The sequence below is a fragment of the Melopsittacus undulatus genome, chromosome 8, assembly GCF_012275295.1.
Source record: "Melopsittacus undulatus isolate bMelUnd1 chromosome 8, bMelUnd1.mat.Z, whole genome shotgun sequence".
NCBI classification, from domain to species: domain Eukaryota; kingdom Metazoa; phylum Chordata; class Aves; order Psittaciformes; family Psittaculidae; genus Melopsittacus; species Melopsittacus undulatus.
The window spans coordinates 39,631,748-39,654,819 of record NC_047534.1 but is presented as its reverse complement, the minus strand read 5'-3'; the positions used below and the strand labels follow the sequence as shown (position 1 = coordinate 39,654,819).

The following is a 23,072-nucleotide window of genomic DNA, read 5'->3' as shown; positions in this document are numbered from 1 at the left end:
AAATCCTAAGGATTAATTATTGTCAAGACTAGGAAGGTAGTATGCAGAAACTGTGCATCCAGCAGCTCTCCCTGTAAGTCAGCCTGTCTCAGCCAGAGGGGGATGTCAAAAGTCCAATGTGATGGTGATACCATGATTCTTCTGATCACATGTACAGTCACACATGTACTTACTAGGGAGAACTTGGTAATAATTAACAGTATTTGAAAAGCATAAAGTAGCACCAATTTGAAGTCTACTTCCAGATTTGATTTGTAAACAAGGAAAAGGAAGAAAACTGGATGAAAGAGAGTCTCTTAAGTTTTTTAAAACCTATACTCATGTAATGCAAATTGACATAATTTGTCTTCGAAGCAGCAATGTGTATGCTTTCATTACCTCTGCAACTGGGTCTGTAACTAAATACAGTATTTCTTAGCACACATGTTTAGAAACAGAAATGGTGGAAAATAATGAAAATATGTTATTGTTTTTATACATGCCTTAAGAAATTATCATAGAAGGGATAGAAGAATTACAGGACTGAACTGTAATTGGCTTAAAGTACAAGTCTAGAATTTCACTTGCTTTTTGTTGATACAGTCATGGTACACACAAAAGCAAAACTTACTTAGCTTAACACAAATATCTCAAGTGCACAAGATATACTAAGTATTAGACTAAATCTATTCAACCACAGGTTGAAATACTAATTTCTCATGTTATATACCCTTATTGGTATTTAATAGGTCATTAGAGTAAGTTTGTTGAATTTTCATTTGTCAAATACAAGAAATGCCAATACTTACTCAAAATACAGAGTGAGGTCTGTTGCCAATATCGATTGCTTTAGAAGCTGCATAAGGTCACTGTAGTCCTTAGAGGACAAGTTAGCAAAGATGTTGTGACCCTATAATGAAAGAGATAAAAGAGGTAAAGTGCTAGCAATCAATACAGGTTTTTAAAAGGTTTTCTAACTCTTTAGTCTACTGTTTCCCTCTAACAGAGGCTGTTTCTGATTCATGGCAAAACTATGGCAAAATAATAATGTTAATACTGCTGAGATTACATTGGGGTGGAAGAGTTGACAATTGTAATCAAGTGCCTGGACTGTTTTTCTAAACTCTGCTGAAATTATAGCCTCTTGAGGAAAGATTTACTCTTTGCTCTGACCCTGCATAGATTCAGTTTATGAGGAAAAACTATGGACATATCTCAATCTTTTCTCTTATTAAATGTTTTGGGGAGCAATGTCTTGCAGCTTCTGAGTTGTGTTCCTAATAGATTTATCTGTGCTGCTGCTTGCAGGCACACAAACTGCTATTAGAGCAGTCAAAGACATTAAATCAGTTTTTTGTTCAAAACAGTCCATTTGCTCACTCTGCCCATTACTGCGTTGTCTTACAATGTATACAAGCACTGCCTATGAAGGCTAAAAACACACGATTTTATGCAGTTTAAATACCCTTTGTAGGCCAAATAGGCTACTTTTTAAGGGATCATGGATTAAGAACTTGAAAGGTGCTCTGAGGCCAGAATGAAACAAATTATTTAATGTTGGTATTTGAGAGCAGGAAGGTCCATTTGTAACTGCATTTCTGAAAACTGAGAGGGACAGAGATCCTATAATTTATGAAGTCCTAGAGAAAATAAACTTAAATAAACAAATTTAATGGAAACTCTAAATATAAGCTTAAGAAGTGATCTTTGTGACATCAATCACAAGTAACTAAATTGACCTAAATAAAAACACTACTTTTTTTTTTTTTTCCTAATCACCTGTAGAAACAATGAGGTTCTTGCTAAGGAGTTTTATTTTGGTGGTATTTAGCACTGTAATGCACACACTCAGTATGCGCTGCCACCTACTGCCTAGGAAGATTAAAATGCCCTTAAACCCAAGAATTTTCCAGCAGCAGGATTGCTATAACTGGTGGTCTGAGGATATAGTCAGGATAAGGTCTGGAGGTAGAGATGGTATTTTCTAGTAGATTAGGTAGTGTTTGGACTAAAAAAATATTTTGCCATTCTTAAGAGATGGTCTCCACTGAAACAATGAAATTATTATTTCTTTTCACCTAATTATTATGAAGGATTTCAGAATCTAAAGCTTATTTATTAGTGAATAGGTTATAAATTAATTTCAGTTTATTTAAGAGAGGAGACTGACTGCTCAGCTGGTGAATTTTTAAGTGAATCCTGGTGTATCTTTAAATAGATTGTAGGATCCAAAGTGAGAAGTGCAGTGTCCCATTAGCAAATACAATCTATTGGATTAAAAATCACGTAGGTTTAATTTTATGGTCTAGAAATGAGGACCTGGTGAGGACTGAATGGTCAAAGGGGAGGACCTGTGTTTGACTTGCATTTGTCTTCAGACTTGAGCCTGTCTTCAGAGAAATACTCAGTTACAATGAAGATTTCAGAAACCAGAGAAATCACTGTTTCCCAGGAAGGCTTGATCCAGGGACTGGACAGACTCATTGGTTTAGAAAAATAAAACAAAACTTCTTTTTTTCCTATTCTAAACTGGTCTAACTTTCAAATACTGTTTTTTCTTATGCCTTTCCCTGGTAGTGTAAGGAACTATTTAATTTCTAGGATCACATTTTAGACAAGCTAATCTAGGCTGAGCAGATAGAGCTGTTTAGATCTCTTAGTGGTCCTCCCCTTTCCTACGTCTACTCTTTTAATGTAACATCTAGAAAAAGCCACAGTCCCATGACTAATCTCTGCGGCACTGTACACAGAGGGAAGGCCATCACCCTGTCTCTACTTGTGACCATGGGACATTCCCAGATGCTCTTCAAAAGTTACTGCAGATCAGCATATGGTCTCCAAGTGTTCTGTATGCATAACATTATTGGTTATACATATACTGGATGCATTCTGTAACAAGCTATCTGTAAAATCAGAAAACACATCCTTCTTTTCTCACTATATCTCTGAGGTAGTGCATGCTGCGTACTGTTGCACATAAGATATTCTAGACAAGAAATGTATCTTTATATCTATCTGCAAAACAGCTAGTGTACTTTAGGACAGCATGATATTACTGATATTTTTTCATCAATAATTAAGGAAAATGATGTAAAACTATCATGAAAATACTGATCACAGAAAGACTGTCAAATAAGGCAAATTTGTCCAGTCAAGGATGACTGTGATACTCTGAATACAAGACCTGTGTGGAAATGTAAGAGCTTGCTTCACCTACCTATAAGCCATTGAGCAGGATATATGTAAAAAGGCTGAGAAAAGCTGACAATATGATTAGGATATGTTTGCCTTGCCCCTAGCTGATTGAGACAAATATAATCTCCGGGCTCTATGATCATCATTTGTAGTCATTTAATTTTGTGCTAGTTGTGACCTTTGTGGTAACCAATAAATAATTCTTCAAGGAGAGGGCATTAAAAAGGTACTGTGTGTGGTATTTCCTCTCTCCAGCTGAAACTTCCCAACAGCTTACAGTGAGATTAATAGTAACGCTTTTGTACCTCACTTTGGAGAATCATGACAGCATGATTGAAGTGGTGGTGTTCCAAGGTAGCAGAGGTGCCATACAGCTGAGCTAAGGCTGATCCACTCCTGAAACAGAACGTGGGGAGTCAACAAATACTGCACATGTCTGCTTACAAAGCAGGTTTCAGAGACAGTTTAGTAACAAAAGCACGTAGCTAGATGCTCCCTCTCCATTTCAGCAACCACACTTAAGAGAGTTGACAAAATCAAAATACTAATTTAAAGACAAAACATTTATGTTACAGACTTTGCTAAATATTATCAGCTGACTAAAGATTTTCCTGGAACTAATGAATGAAATTTTGTAATGTAACTTTCAAAGTGCCTCAGCAGTGCAACAGCACCGGCACACCACTGTGCATTAATGACAAACAGTAGCATCCCTGAGCTAGGAGTGGCTGTTTTGCTACTATTTTTAATTCCTAATAGATATAAACACAATGACTTACAATCGGTGATTATGAACTCTTAAGAAAATCCAAACCACAGCAGTAAAAATATCAACTGCAAATGCAGTGAGGTTCTGTCTGCATGTAAAATCTTGCACTTAAAAAAAAATACAATGGTAAACAAAACCCCACAAGTGAGAATAGTGAATATAAAAGTAAGGTTTAGCATCTTTTCGAATGTATTTTCTCATCATATTTACTGTCTAAACCAAAATTAGCTTCAGAATGCACAGAGCATTCTGAAGTCTGAAGAACAAAAAAAACTATAGATTACAATTATAAAATTGTGAATCATTAGGAGGTGCAGAGAATGGGACTGGATTGTCAGAATAGTTACTGTTCACCATGACTTCACTTCTGGGATCTAAAGCAACAACATGGGTTTTCTTTCCAAATAAATGAGAATAAGAGATGATTACACTAGAGACAAACAGAAAGAGGCTCCTAGGAGCATATACTATAAAACTGCATGATATCGATATTTAATTATCAGAAGCATCTATATTAGAAAGAAGGATGTCCAGGAAACATCATCCCTCAAGAATATGGTGTTGAGATATATAACAGAGCCATTTCAGACAACTGCGATACTGCCTCCATCATATACCTCTTGAACTTTCATCACACAGAACAGCAGTATTGAACACTGAAGATAAAATAAGAAAATGTGATGCTTAAATTTATGTCAGGTTAGAGGAATAAATCATAGCTGCTGTTATGAAAACTACAGCTTCTGTTTTCAGGGATGTTTTAGGCATGTGTGGTAATGTTTGTCTTTTGTTAAATGTCTCAGGCAATTTCTTTATGGAGTCATAAAATGGTAGCCTCCTCTTCGTACTCTGCTGTCAAACAAGTGTAAGTGATAGCAGTCTAGTGCTGAAACCTCTACCTTTAACTCAGCCACCCCTCTACACAAAAGTAATGTTACAGTGGAGAAGTAGTTAACTTAATCAGAGCCTAAAACAGTCAGGATGTAAATCTTCGGTCTTGGGTTTTTTAAATTAGGAACATAAACATCAATCAGCTGAGCTTCCTTCCTATTTGTCTCGTCTTTTTTGATTCTCTTCGAGACTCGGCTGCAAAAAGGCATCTAGCAGTGCTTGGTAACCTTTGCACCATAAGCTCTGTCTTTTGAGCACTGCAATTGATTTTTCTTGCTATGGTGATTGAAGATCCAGACAGTGTCATTGTTTCATTGAGACTGTACAGCAACACCAATAGCTCAGGAAATGGCAGCTTAGTGAATATCAGAAACATCAGTTTGAGTGATGTTCACTGAGACAGCTTGACCCCAGAAATGCAGCAGCCCATGCATACATACAGTGCAGCAGATTATGTCTGCAAAAGGTAGGACAAAACAGGCTAATGCAACATCACCCTGCTTTTCAAGTATCTTTAGACAACCATTTGGCCACTTCTGTCACTTTGAGGGTTAGCAGTAATGCAGAACACACAAAGCTGAAAATACATAATGGGATCTGAAGGACAAGAGAGCCTAGAAGTCTTCTATTCTGGCTGTAGAAGACCTGGGAGGCCAAGAAAACAACACTGGATTTGGAGGAGTCACTGTATCTGACAGATTTGTTTCACAGCTCAGCCAGGATGCTGTCAGGGAATACTTTTTGTTGTCCTTCCTTGTTCTCAGGGAACATGGATTTTGGAAAGAAGTTGACCTCAGTTAAGGGAGTTCCCTCACCACCACAGTAAGAAGTACCCTCAAAACTTCCACAGCCTGCTTCTACCTCACTGTATCTGAGGGCAGCAGACTGGACAGTAAAAATATAGTCAGGTCACGGCAGGTGAATCAGGTCATAAGCACTTTGAATAGAATAAAATTCATTTTTAGAATTGAAAACAGCCTGGAGAGTAAGATTTCACATAGGTAAAAATCTGTCTTTGAGATCCAGGTTCACGTTCTGGTGCCCAGCTACCACCTCCTCCCCCCCCCCCCCCCCCCCTCCACCAATCCATTGCAGCAAGTGTCTGAACAGGCTCTGTGTGCTCTGGCTTGTGGGATCAGCCAGGGAGGAGGCATTTCTACTGGTCAGGGACACTGCGTGCTGCACAACTGATGGGTATGTGGTAAGACAACTGCTGCAGGCACCTGCTGTGGATGATATGTATCAGAGCTAGGAATTTATGTTGGCTTGCCTACACTGGTGTGAAAGGGTTTTTTTGTGAAAGCATTATTTCAGTTTTACATATGTTCTTCTTAATAGTTGAACAGCTTTTGCTTAACATCAGGCTTTCCAACCAGCAGCAGCAACCCAGACAGACACTTTAATTTTTTCCTGGGCTGAATACTAGAATCAGTAATACCTAAGCCTGAAGAGAACATCAAGTTTTGGCACCACATTTCAATACACAGTGTCAGTTCAACAGCCTAATACAAAGGACAAGCCAGCAATTATCCAAAAGAACAGAGAATGATAAAGATGAATAGTCCCTTACTACACACAAGAATAACTGGCATTGGCCTAGGAAACGTGAAATTAATCACTCATTCTTTATCCTGGTCACTTTTTGCTCTTCTGTGGAAGAAAAACAAATTAAAATAATAAGAATTAGAAAACTTACTTGGCTTGGAAGGCATTATTGGTTCCCCTGTGGTCAAGGTCGTGACATAAGCATCCCACAATCAAAGCTAGAATTTCAATTTCAGTTAGAATCTCCTGAAATCCTGCTGTCTGAGGGCAGAAAAAAAATAGCAGCTGTAACTATCAGTATCGAAAGTGATAAGTAATGTTAGACCATCGAGCAACAGTCAACTTTGTTTTGATACCATGAATGTTTCAGTAAGGAGAAGATAAATGCTTTATTGTCATATTATATTCCCTGCTGTATGTTAGACGGTTAGCAGAACAGATAACGTCCTTGGAGTGTTCTGTTATTATCTCTGTGTTGCATTTGCAACGTGCCATTTCTCTACTACCCAGAAGTCACTAAAGGCAAAAAGAGCTGAAGACAAACACCAATAACTGCACACTAAGACAGGATCTGGAATTTCATATCAGAGAAATAAAAACCAAAATTTATTTCATTTTGAAATTATTGTTCGGAGGAGTAGTTAGACAGATTTCTTCAATCATGCGATGACCATCTCAGTCAATCCCTAGTGTCACAGACAGCCAAGATGTTAAATCAAAAGACCTATAAAAGAAGCCAGCTAAAATATGCTCTATGGAACTGTTATGAACTATTAACAGTTTTTTTTTTATCTGGGACATATGAAATGAAGCAACATGATTCAAAGAGGAAATCTGGCATATTTCTGCTGCCGATACCTACTTGAATTTGGGAGAGAATTTTGAAAACTGATGTACGGAAACTTCCCATGAGCAGCTCAGACCAGATATGACCATGTGAAGGGGGAAGCTCATCCTACAAATATTTTTTGCCACTATGCTTCTCCATGTGGATATTTACCACAGCAGTTTTCCTGCCTGAACTGCCCCATGTCAGAAAAGAAACACTGCTGTTACTGCTAACCTCAAGCATCCCGAACAGATCTTGCCTGGAGGAGGTGCTGGAGTCTAAGTGGGACACCCCCTCATTAGTGCTGCACATCTAACTATCAAACCACCTGGTTCTTCAACTCTTCTGAAGCATAAGGATATATTGTCTGCAAAAAATAACTGAGTTGGAAAATCTTAACACTTGTCTTTTTCACAGCGCCATTCTCCAATGACACTCCTCAACTAGCCACACAATCTAGTTAGTATGAAAGGAAATTATTTAAAAGAAATATAAAATAGATTTATATTGGACCAAACCAAGGCTGAACACTAATAGTATTTAAGAAATATTGAATTCCATTGATTTTTAATAGAGTATAATTTCACTCACTAGCAAGAAGAGGGTGATACAAAGACAGTGAAGATCAGTGGGACTTGATGTCTGTACCTGGTAGAACTTACAGCTCACTCAGATATGCCAGTCAATTGCTGCAATACCATGTGAAAACTATTCTGTTCACCCTGAAGACCACAAATTCTACTTAAATAAATGCACATTCAAATCAAAATAGCCTCTGTTTCCATAGTTTGAAATGTGGCCATATTTAGGTAGTACAGGGAGCCAAGCTCCCGCAGGTGCTCAGAATTGCATTTCAGTGGGAATTGAGGAAGTGCAGGACTTACTACAAAAGCTTCAGAGTTTTGCCAAAAGATCATCTATCAGAAAAGATGGTCAAATATAAGGAAAAATTATTGCTTTCATGTAGAAGAAAGAAAAATTATTTCTTTCATCCACTGGTATACAGAGTAACTTGAATGTTAAGAAATTCTCCTGATTCCTAGGGCATCGCTTTTTTTAGTTCCAGTAACAGCTACCCAGGCAGAGGAAATTGTCTAAAAAGGAGTTTTGTCTTTTTACTTTTTAAACATTACTCTTGTGTAACAATTAATAATCATGGTCTATTTTTAAAAAGGGATTAACTGTAACTGACATCGTGCCACGTGTCACGTTTCAATCTAGAGAAAATGTTCACAGCTAAGTTAAAACAACTTAAAATAGAAATTTTATAACATAAAATTGATGGTGTAACAAATATTCTTCAGCATAACGCAAGCTTTGATTAAACTCAAGCATTCAACCTGTATTGCAAACACAAGAAAGCTGATGAAGAAATTTATTAACAGTAGCAATATCTCAAAAATAAATGCAACATTTTATTTAAGCAAAAGTCTTGTCATTGAATCTATGAGAGAAATATGCATATTTCACTTAATAAAAACCATTTCATTTAAAACAATGTTATGGTAAGGGGTTGTCTGCTTTGAACATAATGTAAGAAAATAGAGGATTATGTTTCCTCATGTTTTAAATTTACACAGGGAGAAAAAATACATGGCTATAGATGATCATGCAGTAAAATTCATTTTCACCAGAAAAGGAATGACCCATAACTCATGAGTGGCAGAGTCTCCAATGAGTTATAGAGGTCATTCTTTCATGTGAGGAAATGAATTGCATTCATTATACCTTACCCCACATTTATATGTTTTGTTATTAGCACAGCAGATGGGATTTTAATTTTGTATTGCTTACTTGTTCATTTTTACTTTTTGAAATAAGTGTCAATGTGAACTGCTAGGCAGAGGCATCCCTAATGAAGCCTGGGATTGATCCTGCACTTTAATCTCATGTGATGCCCGTAATTCACAGGAGCAGTCTTCCTTCAGTCCTTGTCTTCAGAATATTTGGGTAAGTCTCACATATGGAAGTACGGCTTGCAGGACTGGGCTTATAATTGCTCAGTCCCTAACCAGAGAGAGAAGATACATACTTTGATAAACGAGAACATACCTTAGATAAGCAGTAGGCTGATCCAAGGGTGAAACAACAGGTTTAAGCTTTGTTTGGTTTCTGTTGTTTGGCTTTTCAACCCAGCTGACTTTTCCTTCTGCATCCAGTGGAAGCAGGTGGGGCCATTAGAGGCTACTGCATCACAGATTAGGCATTACTGTGCTACAGTAAAGCTACCTGGAAATGCCCTAAAATAGACCTATTGGCTTCTATTTGTGGTGCAGGCAATATTCTGACTGTTGTAGAGAAATCAGGAATAGGGTGCGATAACCGCACAGAATGCTGCCTTCTTGACCATCAGAGCCCCTCTCTGATGGTCAAGAAATTTTGCTCTGTTTGCAAATGGAAAAACAAGGTGCATACTAACTGAGATGGTTTCCCCAAGACAACCACAGTAAGAGCAAACCTTGTGATATTACTAATCTCTTGACTCTCTTTTGTGTCTTTTTTTTTTTGGCAAGACGAATCTTCCTACCTCTGGAAGGGAGAAAAGAACATGCAGGCCATACACTGTTCTCTCACTCTGTTCTCAGCCAGAGCCACAGCAGAGTGGGGTAGGATACATGGTGAGTCCAATGCCATGGCACATGCAGCCAAGCCCTGCACATGGAATTGCTCATTCATTTTATTACCAGAAGCCTGTGAAATAAAATGAGCTTGGCTTGAAAATGCTCCCACAGACAGTTGCATCCCTGTGCCGACTTGCTAAAAGAAACCCGAAATTATGCTTTGAGAACTACAGTCAAAGCAGTTTATGGCTGAGACCTCGCAGGCTTTTACTGGTGGCTGCTGGAGCAGCAGGGATGTGCTTTCTTGCTGCCAGTGTAGTCACAGCTATCTGAGATGGAGATGCCTAGTGGGAGAGCGCGTTTCCCATCGAAGAACAGCCTGCCCAAAACGTGGCCTCGGAGCTCCACCTAGAGGTCCTCATGAGTGAGGCTTGACGGCTCCTCAAGCCCTGGCAGCATTTGGCAGAAACTAATGTAATTCCCAGGTGAATGGTGCTGCCTGACTTTACCCTTACTCGTCTGAGTAAAAAGCTTTTCATTTTTCTATAACTGAAAAGAAAAAAGCATGTCAAGTTTATAAAACATTAAAAAAGGCCGATGCCCACACATTAGCACAAGATTTCATTAGAGACCATCAGAAAGAGCCTGCTGAAACAACATCAATTTTGGTCAGCTGAGCAGCCTCACACCCAGAAGTTCAACCTTTCTCTTGTGTTGAACACCTCCATTTCCTTTGGCTCATGCTGCATGGTGAAACTTTGTTATGCCTCCATAAATGCTCACAGAAACAAACCCATATAGCTGGGATGGACCTAGCAGTATACCATATCTACTTGCATCATACTCTGTTGTTTATTTTTAACTTGCCTGACACAAAAAGTTCTGCCACAGAAATACGTCAAATGGAGGAGGACAGCTGGGAACCCATGCTCTGTGAGCAGGAAACAAGCCACCGACTGTCTCAAGTCCATGTAACACCGGCGATGATGCATGCTGTGAATGGCACAGGCTGTGGTGTTTCCACTGCTGCGGACAGGGTCCAGATGCTGACCATGCCACAGAGACCAGCCAGCAACAAGAACATAAAAATTAGGGAAGAAGCATATGATATTCCAGATAAATAACTACACAAATGCTGTTAACATGATCACTTTAAGGTTCACAATACATGACTGGCCATTAAGACTGAACATGAAGAAAAAATGGAAAAACTTGAATTCCTATTTTTAACTGGAGATAAGCCAAACACAAAATGTAAAGTACAGCAGCTAAGTGTTGTGTGCACATAGACACATTGCTTCTCTTTTGCCATATTAACCAGATTATTAAACATCCAGGACCACCGAGGTTTATATCAACACATTTACAAGAATTAATTAGCCAAACATGAGTTATTTATTGCAGCATGTTGCTGTGGGGTAGGGGAAAAAGAGCAAGTAAGAGTGGTGGTACTTGCATCAGAATTTGCTTGGGTGTTGAAAGGAGTTACAGGTACTGATGGAGATACATGTTAATCAAACCCAGAAGTGTTACAGTGTCTGACAGAGATACAAGATTCACTTAGATCACTCTGTTGGAAGATAATCTTAAAACGTTTTAAAGCAATATGTTCTACAATTATTTAGATGAAGCTGGATAGAAAAGTAGTAAATATAAGCATAGTAAATACTTCTGAGATTCTAATCTTCCTTGGTTTTGTACTTCCCAATTTAAAAGTCTGAAATAAATGTCAAATCAAAGACTTCCAAAAGTAAAACATTTTTGTAAGACCAAGATCTATAATAACAAGCTCACTCCAAGGCTGCCATCTGTTTTCAGTCACTTTAATGTGCTTATGATATCACTGTCACTAAAACTCTGTGAGGTTTTGCCAAGTATATGCTGTCTTAAGTTGAATAGCTTCCGTGTGCACTTCTATTGGAAACGAATGAGTATCATAATAACTAAAAAAGAAATCAAATGCTGGAAAATGTGCAGACAGGTAAAGCAATGTGGCAGTAAAACCTCCTGTGGGATTGCGTCTATAGCTGGATACTCACAGTTAACATGGCAAACATTAGCTGGCAGACGTTGAAGGCATGCCTCCAGTTGTGGTACAAAACCATTCGATAATTCTTCCTAACAGTCAAAAGCCACCTACACAGCGTCTGAAATGAAAAGTACAAATTGTATCAGGGTTACTAAACGTGTACAAATGGACAGAGCAGAGCCAAGACAAAAGCAGCAGATCCCTCTGCAGCGCAGATGGTTACCTCATAGTCAATTTTAAATTTCTGAACCATTCCAAGTTCCATGAACATCCGCAGGGCTGCAGTAATCATGGCATCCACATCCAGCGAGAAGTCATCAAAATGAATGTCATCAATGCCAAGCTCTGACACCAGAGGGATGTTTGCTGCCTGGAAAAGCCAAAAGGAAAGGGAAACTTCTGATTCAAAACTTGGGGTTGTTTTTTGTGTCACTCTTGCAACCATCCATACATCAGTTCTGACCTGTCAGTATATCCCCTGCTTGATTTGAATGCTGAGCAATAAAAGTCTTCATTGGAGAAATATGAATGTGTCGAGCTAACGAGCAGAGAAACAGTGGGAAGGAGAAGAACCTGGTGTGAGCAGGAAATATGCTCACCATCCCAACTTGAGCCCATATATAGTGTTTACACTGTGAGAGCTGACCATTTTACAGCTACTGCAGTAATGCAATATATTCCAATGCAAATTACAATGCTGTAATGCAAGAAACATCTGGACAGCCAGCAGCTGGGAATTTTAATTGCTACAATTCAGAAATGCAAAGTAAATATACTGCTCTGCAGAATTTCTTCATCCAAATGTCTTTACATTCATAAGCATAAAGTGCCCTTTGCTTTATACTGCTTACTACACATTTGTAGAATAAAAAAAAAGAGTAATACAAGAAATCTAGCAGAAATACTTTTCAAAGTAAAACAAAACTTATTTTCAATATGCTGATTATGTAGTAAGCCAACAAACAACAGCAGAAGCCTTATATTTTGCTTTGTCCATGTAAAGCAGACTATTGTTCTGTTTGTAAGAGCTCTTCATGTACACAAAACCTCAGTTGAGTATGCAGGACTAGCTAATGCATACAGTTGTGCACACAGATGTGTTGTGGCTGGCCCTGTGGCAGCACCTGCAGGAGCCAGGCGGAGGTGCTGACAACCCTCATGGGCTTGTTTGCCCTTCCTTGCACCCCTTCAGAGTTGCCAACTCTTCTCCCTAGAGAGGGCAGGTGGAGGAGGCTGCATTTGTTGAAGGAGCATCTGTTCCTTGTCTCCCGCAGTGAGAAGGTGATGGGTCAGGTAGAAACATCACAAAGAGGCTGTGTCCAGCCCACAGGCCATGAGCTGGACCATGATGAACTAGTTAAAATCACATGGACTCAGCTGGTGTGGCACATGCAGCTACTCACTTGCATAAAATACCAATTTGTTCATGCAACTGTAAGTTCACCTTCACAGTTACAACTTCTATGTGACCACCTTATGTGGTTTTTCTTTTTAAGGAACCTGTGTTTTGAAATATTGCATCCTAACTCCAAGTTACTGATGTGTAACACACTTTTTCTGGTCAACAGGAAAATGCCATCTCAATAATTCATGCAGAGATTAAGCTGGTTTAACTATACTGGTGTAAACCTGGCATAAAACAGTATTAACACGGCAGCATTAAAGTATTCCTGGGCTGAATCAAGAGAAGTGTGATCAGCAGGTCGAAGGGGGTGATCCTGCCCCTCTACTCTGCTCTCGTGAGACCTCACTTGGAGTATTGTGTGCAGTTCTGGTGTCCTCAACATAAAAAGGACATGGTACTGTTAGAACAAGTCCAGAGGAGGGCCACGAGGATGATCAGGGGACTGGAGCACCTCCCATATGAAGACAGGCTGAGAAGGTTGGGGCTGTTCAGCCTGGAGAAGAGAAGGCTGCGTGGAGACCTCATAGCAGCCTTCCAGTATCTGAAGGGGGGCTATAGGGGTGCTAAAGTCACAAGGGATTGTAATGATAGGACAAGGGGTAACGGGCTGAAACTTAAACAGCAGGGGTTTAGACTGGATATAAGGAAGAAATTCTTTACTGTTAGGGTGGTGAGGTACTGGAATGGGTTGCCCAGGGAGGTAGTGAATGCTCCATCCCTGGCGGTGTTCAAGACCAGGTTGGATGAAGCCTTGGGTGATATGGTTTAGTGTGAGGTGTCCCTGCCCATGGCAGGGGGGTTGGAACTAGATGATCTTGAGGTCCTTTCCAATCCTAACTATTCTATGATTCTATGATTCTATTTACTAGCTAGAATAAAAGCCTTTGCAAATCAGCACCCAGTAAGAGCATTCCAATACCACAAAAAGTTGTGGTATTACACCAGTGAGGCTAATGGATATAGGAAATACATCAAATCATTAAGTGTCATCCCAGAACACAGCTGAACCACCTCTGGAGCATGCAGGCAGAGGTGTAAGCTCTGTTAACTGCATACTTACTTTGTCTGCAAGTGTACTTATCCAGGTTGAATCAATTCAGCATCTTTTTTTTAATTTTTTTTAAATATATTTTGAAACATTTGAAATCCTTCTAGATGATCCCACCAGGAGTTACACCTGAACACCCCTGAAGATCTGACTGAGAAGCTACATGTTTACTTCTGAGGCAAAAAAACCCAGAAAACGTGGCTAGGTGTGACACAGGAACCTGCACCCAGGGATTGTGTTGTCCAGAACTTCAGCGGTCTTACAAAAATTGTGACTTTTTAATCATTCAGTTATTCTTCAGAGCTTTGGGGGTACTCAAGATGCATGCTAATATTTAGTCTATGAATGCACTCTTTGCACAGTAAATGTGCTCTTCATAGAATGTCTCTGAGGTAAGAAACACATTTGTCTATCTTGTTTGGTCCTTAGAAAGAAGTTTAAATTACAAAGATGCTGAAAGAGAAGGACCTGATTGTAGGTAGACCTACTAGAACCTGTTTTATTAAAAGTAGCTTTACAAACTTATTGCTGCATTTTCATTAACTTTAAAGTGGTCTCTAATTAAATTTGTCACAATTTTTGCCCTCTTAAAAGAAAACAGATATTTTCCTGTCTTTTTACTGGAAGCAAACACTTTTACCAGTCTGTTACAATTCAGGGAGGACACTTGGAGTTGCTCAACTACAATTGTTTTTCCCTTTGTCAAACAGTGGAGAAATAACAATATATCCCAAATCTATTATGAACTGAGCAACGGGATATTAACAAAGCAAGTCAAAAACAATTTCTTTCCATGTCAGTTTGAAACTTTTAAATATTTATGAGGTTTTGCATTCCTAAATTTAACAGGAGTGCCATCATCCAAAATAACTGCTGAATTAATAGCCAGAAGATAACATTTGTATAAAAGAACCATTTGCTTTACAACAGCAATAAAGGAAACAACAGAATTATGAGTGTTGGGACTAATTTGAATAATGTTAAAAAAATTATATGATGTGGGGCTGCAGCAATATTCTGGCTGCACCTGGCTTTGTCTGTCCTCAGCTTCTTATGCTAGAAATGCAGCAGCCCAGGGTTTATAGGAGAGAAGTCATTAAAACTTCATTTTTTAAATTGCAAAGATATAAAAAATATTCATAGTAGAGAATATTAAAACATATCCATCCCTGAAATTTTGTTGCACTGCAGGACAAATTCCAGGGATTTCTTAAAATAAACAGTAATAACAACACTCTCTTCCAGGAAAACGGGATGAAAACACAGTAAGAGAAAGGAGCAGACAATTAAAATTCAAGTTACAGTGAAATTACTTTTTAAAGCCCCCCAGTGATTTGAAATCACTTAAAAGATTTGCTTCCTTTTGAACATTTTAAAGTTCAATTTCCCCTTTCTAGAAACAATTAAGAACATTATACTCTGAAGTCTTTTCTCCCTGTGGACTAAGCAATTTCAACACTCTTCATCCAAAAAAAAAAACTTCACATGACTGTTCTGTGCTTTTATGGTAAATTAAAGCGGGACATGCCTCCTCTTGTCATGTCTCCATACCCTCTGGTACTAAAGCAAAAATTTGTCTTGAAAGGAACCACAAACACCAGTTGGGCTTAATGCCCAAAGAGAGAACTGGTCTTGCCTAATAAAGAACAAACTCAGCAGCTACCAGACTGGGAAAATATCACCTCTTGTAGGCAGCTTAAAAAAAAAAGGTGTCATGCCCTGAATGAGAGCATAAGAACAAGTTCTGTAGCTACCCCGTATTCAGATGTGCATGGGGTGGGATGGATACAGGAGGGAGGGAAAGAACGTACATACTCAGTTCAGGATTGGAAACAGATTCTCCTTTCCTCTCTGCCCTTTGCTATCATGTAAACTGCTTCACAGCCTGCTTGGTATACGTGAACAGCTAGGAGATGAGTGATCCTTACTTTACATCTGGCACTGTGAAAGGGCCATATGTCACTAATGACCATTTGGGCTGCTGTGGATGAACAAAACCTAGGGAAAACTTTAGGAAACTAGAGATTCAAGGTTTTATGGAAACTTTGCAAGGCTAAATACTTGAAGTAAAAGCTACTATTTGATGCTTAGATCTTAGTGCTGCTGAACACAACCATTTCATGCTTTTAGAAATACGTGTAATACGTATGTTGTATAAAATGGTTTCTTTCTATTGTTAGCATGCAACTAGATAACAAAAAGGATAACCATTCATTCTCAGCTTTTCTTCTAGGGAGTATATGTTAATGGGTAAATGTATGCCAGAAAAAGACAGTATAATATGCACACACATAGATACAGAATATGTGCTTCAATCAAGAAGCAACATTGAAAAGGAGAGACTTCTGCTCTTATGCAGCTTATGCTGTCAGCATAAAAAATGGTCAGAGAGAAAGAACTGTACATGTCATCAAATATGAAATAGCAATTTGGATATCTAATAATCTGCTATAGCAGTGTTTAGTTATGAGACAGTCTGGGTCAGTGTTGGAGAGAGGGAAATTTCAAGGTGGTGGTTACATTTTGTCTCATTTTGCCATAATCTTATTTCACCCTTATTTCCTACAAATTGGCAGACACCGATAGGCAGCTCAAGGAGTTTCTTAAACCAAAGATACCTATAGCTCAAGGGTCCGATTGTAATAACTTAATTCAGTATTACACGATATATGAAAATGTTTTTTGATCCCATTTGATACTAAGAACACAGGACAAAAATATCATTCCACAGATTGACTTAACCTTAAAGGAAAGCTCGCTATATGATTTTGCACTAACTCTTATAATAGCATATTTTTCACAATTAAGTCCAGCTAAACACAGAAAACTGAAATCCTACTTTGCTGTGTCAGCTTAAAGTGTCTGTACTTCAGTTTTAAAACCTGTGTGGATAAGACATTGTGCTTATTATGTGAAGAAAGCTTTTTGAAACCTACTGATAAGTATATTAGTATGGCTTTGTTAAAAAAAAAAAAGTGCACATTTTACCATTGGGCATACACAGCTTCTTCTCCATGTACTATCAGGACTATTCTGTAACAATAACTTCCACTGCTGAGCATAGGCCACATTTATATAGCCCTATGGACAATGACACATGGAGGGTTAGCAAGGTTTCCTAATCAGAAAATACTGCCACACTGATGGAAAAAAAAAGTAACAAGAAACTCAAATATACAACACATACAAAGATATCCCATGAAATATATGTTCCGATGCAGCAGAAGACTGGCAAATCAATATGGTATGCCTCTTAACTCCCAGGGGAACTGTCTAAGTCAGGAGTATGTGTACTATTTCAATAGCAGGTCAGGATCTGACCTCATTTGTACTCTATAGTGAAACAAGTTTCAGACAAGATGACATACACAAAAAAAATAAGACCACCCTTCCAAGTATCTCTTCACTCACAGTCTCTCTCACAAGATTAGGAACTGAAAAACCTTCATCATCTGAAACTGCATGGAAAGCATAAAAATGGAGACTATTTAAATGTGATGACTTTTTTATCTCTCACTTAATATTCTATGAAACCACTTTGCAGACAGTATTTTCTGACGGCAAACATTTTTACTTTTAAAGGGTTCTTTTCCTGAATAAAGGCCCCTAAAATATTTGCTTATACTTGTAGCTGCAGGTATAACCTTAAATCTTAAACTAACAATAGTATGGGTGCCTTTAACATAGTAAAATAAAACAAACTGCTCTAACTTACTAATATGTAGAGAGAAAGAAATGTTCAGCTGATGGGGGAAGGAACATCATGGGACTGATAACTAAGGAGAGAGTAAATTAGACCAAGGATGCCAGCCTTCAAGATAGCGGAGCAACGCCCACCATGGAGTGAGACTGGAAGAGAACAGAAGCAAGGACATTCCAACTGCTAACTGCAAGTGTGTGCAAGCACTGAGGTCATTCAGTAAACACAGTGAGGAAGACTACTGATGATCACCAAAGAAGACCCCCACTCAGCAAGAAAGCACGTGCATAATTAGGATGCAAATATTATAATCAGTTCCTGGAAAATCTATGAATATGCATGAGCAGGCTAAATATATAGCTGCTGTCAGCATGTATCGGGTACACTCACCTTTGTGAAATGATTCTGTGTGTGCCCAGCACTGCAGTAAAGAATGCTGCTTTCTAAAACTCCAGATTGAGTCTTGGAGGGTTTCTCCAACTGACTTTTACAGTAACACAGACATCTTTTAAAACACATCTTTATAGTCAGTTATTAGCAGTAGCAGACAAATTTTGCACTTCATAGCCATGGAAAACCAAAGCCTGTTATGTTCCAGTTTGACACATTTCTTTCTCTAAAGTGGAAAGAATCAAAAGTTTCAGCTCAGATATGCTTTAATACTCAGAGTAGCCATGCTCTTAAAGGCCTCCAACTGTCACTGCCCTTCACAATGTTGAGTTAGCACCTCTTTTCCAATGACCAACTGTGGGATCATGCCATTTAAAGGGAATTTTATAATATTTGCAGGAAAGGAGAATGGGTGTGGTGGGGATTTATCATGTGCACACATGTTCTCATCTGGATTTTGATTCTAATGACTTTTTAATGACTTTTTTTTTTTATCACAGTAGCATTGCTGCTGCCTTCAGAAATTAAGTCACAAATCAAGGAATCATTTAGGCTGGAATAGAGCTCTTGAGACCAGCCAGTCCAATGACCTCATGCAAGCAAGGCCAAAACTTCACCCTCAACTTTATTTGTCCTTCAACAACTTTCACCGATTCCAGTTCTCTGAAAGAGGTCACTGTATGAAGGGATACTCCAACAACTACAGCTGGAGACTGCAGTGAGAAAGGAGTGGGACTGTGGACTTGTCTGAAAGCAGTTGGACAAAAACATGGCATAAGGAGAGCTCACACACTTCGCCATTGTCAGATCTACCAGACTCCCTGGTTCTCTGTGCCAGCGTCTGTGAATGTTTTATCCACCAACTGTTCAGATGCAAAAAACATCAACAGTGCCTGGAACAGGATTTATGTATTTTAAAAGTCTTCAGAGTAACCCAGCAGATAGGCGGAGAGCCGCAATTGTAAAACCCAGTGCTTAAACTCTGCCCAAATTCCCACAGTAGGTGTCTGAGCCTACTTTGCTGAAAAGGTCATTAATTTCTTTAGTTAAAGCTTTGCATCTCTAAAATGAGAATATTGCTGTTTTGCATCCAGCTTCAAAATCTGCAGCTGAAGCACGTACGTGTGGTGCACACTGCTTCATCTGCAACCAGCAAATTAACAGTCTAACGTGTAATTTAGACATGAAATGTGGAACAAAGAAAGCTGCATTTAGTCTTGTTTCAAAATGTTCTATTTGGTTTGAACATTACCAAACATAGCTACTGCTTAGTATGAATACTGGTATTTGCTTTAATTAAAGGAAAAGCTCCACAACATTAGGAAAGTTATTTACTCTGCTTCTTCCATTAAAACAAGAAAAGTAGCCAGTAAGCTATATACCATTATCAAATACAGCATTTTGGATTTTTTTTTTATCATGCTTAGGACAAAAAATAATGTTATTTACTTTCTGCTTTTGGGATGAAGCTATATATGTCTGAGTAAAGGATCTTTCTTATCATTTTATTTCTAAAAGGGTTACGGAAGACATGTCATTACAGTATTATGCATCCTATTTCCAAAGAAAAGCCCAGAATTACAGCTAAAAAGCTGGAAGTATTTTGAATGTTTCTGATCAGCCAATCAGTCCTGTGTGGACATGCCGCTTCCTGAAACTGGGACCCATCAAAAGGAATAATAAGTTTTAGATATAAAATTATTGCATTTAAAGTTTTGTTGCAAACTGTAGTAGAAAGGACACAAAATACATTAATTATGTTGCTAAAAACCAATCCTTGACATTAGAGTTGTTCCCTAGTACACAGGAACAAAATATATGGCAGCCTATAAAAGGAACAAGAAATTTTGATTTTAAAAGAGCAGAGACATAAAATAAAAGCAATTAATGGTCTGAGAATCTATTATTCTTAAGGCCAAAGTCCATAACCACAGAAGCCTAGGACTGGAGTTTTACAGGGCATGCACATTCGACACAATGATCTCCCGAGGCGCGCAGGGGAGTGTTCACGTCCTCTTGGCTTATGGTGATTAGGAAATAACCAGTGTGTCACATACTACAGGCTAGCAACTGTCGACTTTTTATGACCATTGGTACAGATGAGAAGCTCATACAAAAGGGTCTATTCAGTCTCTGTCCCAGAATTTTAAATAAACACAAGCAGCAAACCTAGGGCAAGCATTTCTCCGTGATACAAAAGTGTGAGGCATGCAGGCTGCCATTTCCCACAACAGTCTTACTTAGTTTTGGTAGGCAGAAAGTCAGATTTGTTGCTCCTGTGAAGAGCAGAATGGGTAATGCAGACTGACCCCATCATGCCTATAAATTTGGGAGGATGAGGGAAGAGGCATACAAGGGAGCCTTTTCCTCAAGAAGACTGTCTAGGAAGGGGAGGGAAGACTAACTGCTTCCCTGAAGACTCAGAAGAGTAATAACCTGGTTAAGGGTGGAAGGAACTGAGTCAGGGTTCTCACAGAGGACGTGAAAGCACAGGATGAAACTGGCTTTTTTGGTGGTAAACAGCCTAAGTTATGTCCAGTTGGACACATGGTGTGAAAGAGCATGAAAGAGAGCAAAAAGTGAAGGTGCTGCCAAGAGCAAACACTACAAAAAAAGTATAAAAGGACCAGTAAGCCCTCAAAGCCCCATCAGTGCCACAGTGGCACGTACAGTGCTATTACTTTTTCCTATCCCAGTGTATGCCAGCAGCACTGACTGCACCCAAGCTCTGCAGGACCCTACGGCATGTGCAGCCACAGTGCACCGTGGCAGTGCTGCATGAGTGCACAGACAGCAATGGTGATCCTGCTGGCCACCAAAACTTTCTTTCTGAGCACCTGCAACAAATCAGGCTGGCAATACAATGACTGGTGGTGAAAATTATGCAAATATATGAGTGGACTACTGCTCCACTGGGGGGAAAGTCCTATTTCAGATCTGTGAGAGTGACAGCTATAGCACAGCACTGTCAGGGAGACAATATGTAATATTAAAAACACCTTCAAACTTACAACGTAAGTTTGCAGAAAAGCTAGAGAACCTTGCAGTGATTATCCTTAAAGCATGTTTTATCTTTGTCTTTTTCTCCTTTGTTTTCATTAAGTTCCCATTGCTGGTTTAAAATAAATCCACTTATCCTATTCTGAATTCATAGATCGCTCCGTAAGAGCAATCAGACTGCCCAAAAGTGCATTCTCCAAAAATAACAGAGCTTCATCTTGCTGCAGTTTAAGAAGCCAAAAGGCTGTGCAAGGAAGAGCAGACTGTAAACACAGAGCCCAACACTTCTCTCCAGTGCAGAATGTACACCCTGGGCAGCACCTTTCATCCCCCTGAGCACCCAACCCACAGAGCTGCTCAACTCACAGCCTAATCTCTTGTCTTTTCTGACAAAAGATAAAATTTACAGATCCTCCTCTTTCAACAAAAACAAATGATAGGCACTTAAATCTTCTATTTATTTAGCTCTTTACTTACTACCTACATCTTACTAGCTTTATAATTTTTCTTTAAACAACAGTTGCTTTCATTTATTGTTATTTTGAAGTGAAAGGCTGCAACACAGCCATAAATACCTTTCTTGTCATTCATAAGCTTCTTAACAGCTTATAATACACATTAACTGGTCTCTATGAAAGTACTCTTATGATATCTGACTTATAACTTCCTTTTCTCCTGCATATCTTGCATCTGCCAAATCAATGTTTTGAATAGAACATCTTATCCTGTGCTTAGACAGTGATGCAGCATCAGATGAGGAAGTATGAATCTCAGTGTTCTCTCTGGTGACTCCATTTTAGGGACACTGAAGATTGTCCATGCCTGGCACAAAGCTGTGGGGTGCACAAATACTTCAGTCATCACTGACTCAGGGAGGCAGTCAATGTGCAGAAAGTGAGAAATGAACCAAGCAAGGAGCTGGATATGGAGCACTGTTGGGACTGCATTGCTGTGCCACACAGCACCCAGCTCACCAGTGTCTTCCCTGGGTCGCTACCATGCAACCCTGGGGCAGGCACTACCCACAGACCAGGTCTTGCCACAGCTTGCCATGATTTTGCTATTGCTCTGATTATGCCACTTAACAACCTTTCCTTGCCATCACCCACAGGAACAGATCTCCTTCAGAGAAAGTGCTGCTAACACAAGGAGATACCTGGAGTCAGTTTAACAGTAGAGTTTAGGAAGGCCATAAATAGAAACATCTTCTTGTTGTTTTGAGGTGGGCTTCTTTTTGTGTGTGCCTATAGGCCTGTGTTATGCGTGGGACAAAACACACACTGTTGCATGGCAGCACAGAAAGCAAGTTCAGTTGAGTTATATTTAAGTGCACCAAACAGGATGCTCCATGAGCAGGGGGATCACAAAGGTGCTGGGAAACACTGAGCTCTGATGTTCTCAGCTTTTCTGAGTGTTCAGAGCTGGGTGTAGCTTGTTACAAAGCACAAGCACACTTTACAGAAATGAACTCATAAAATACTCAGTTTCCTGGTTTTGCCTGGGCTACAAGCTGCACATTTTCTATACTGTTGCAACAAGAAAGAGAATTGATATTGATAAAGTCCATTTCTTATACATTTGGAATGTTTACACTTTAAATTTGGAAAACTGAAAACACAGAACTGGAGAACTACTCACAGGATTTATCTGTTAGAAATTACATTCACTTTGCCTGGGATTTTGCCTAGACTAAAAGAGACTTCTGAGACTGAAACAATAGATGAATCCCAC

At 39.1% G+C, this 23,072-nt stretch overlaps 1 protein-coding gene across 1 annotated transcript in view; it reads right to left on the bottom strand.

The window, feature by feature from the left end:
- PDE11A (phosphodiesterase 11A) overlaps positions 1-23,072 on the bottom strand; it is a 131,931-nt gene that overhangs the window by 24,144 nt on the left and 84,715 nt on the right. Inside the window, exons 11-15 of the mRNA XM_005152754.1 lie at positions 12,022-12,168; positions 11,809-11,916; positions 6,531-6,640; positions 3,480-3,570; positions 789-889 (exon numbers count right to left, since the gene is read on the bottom strand). Of these exons, the coding sequence (XP_005152811.1) occupies positions 789-889; positions 3,480-3,570; positions 6,531-6,640; positions 11,809-11,916; positions 12,022-12,168 (557 nt within the window). The remainder of the gene's footprint in view (positions 1-788; positions 890-3,479; positions 3,571-6,530; positions 6,641-11,808; positions 11,917-12,021; positions 12,169-23,072) is intronic.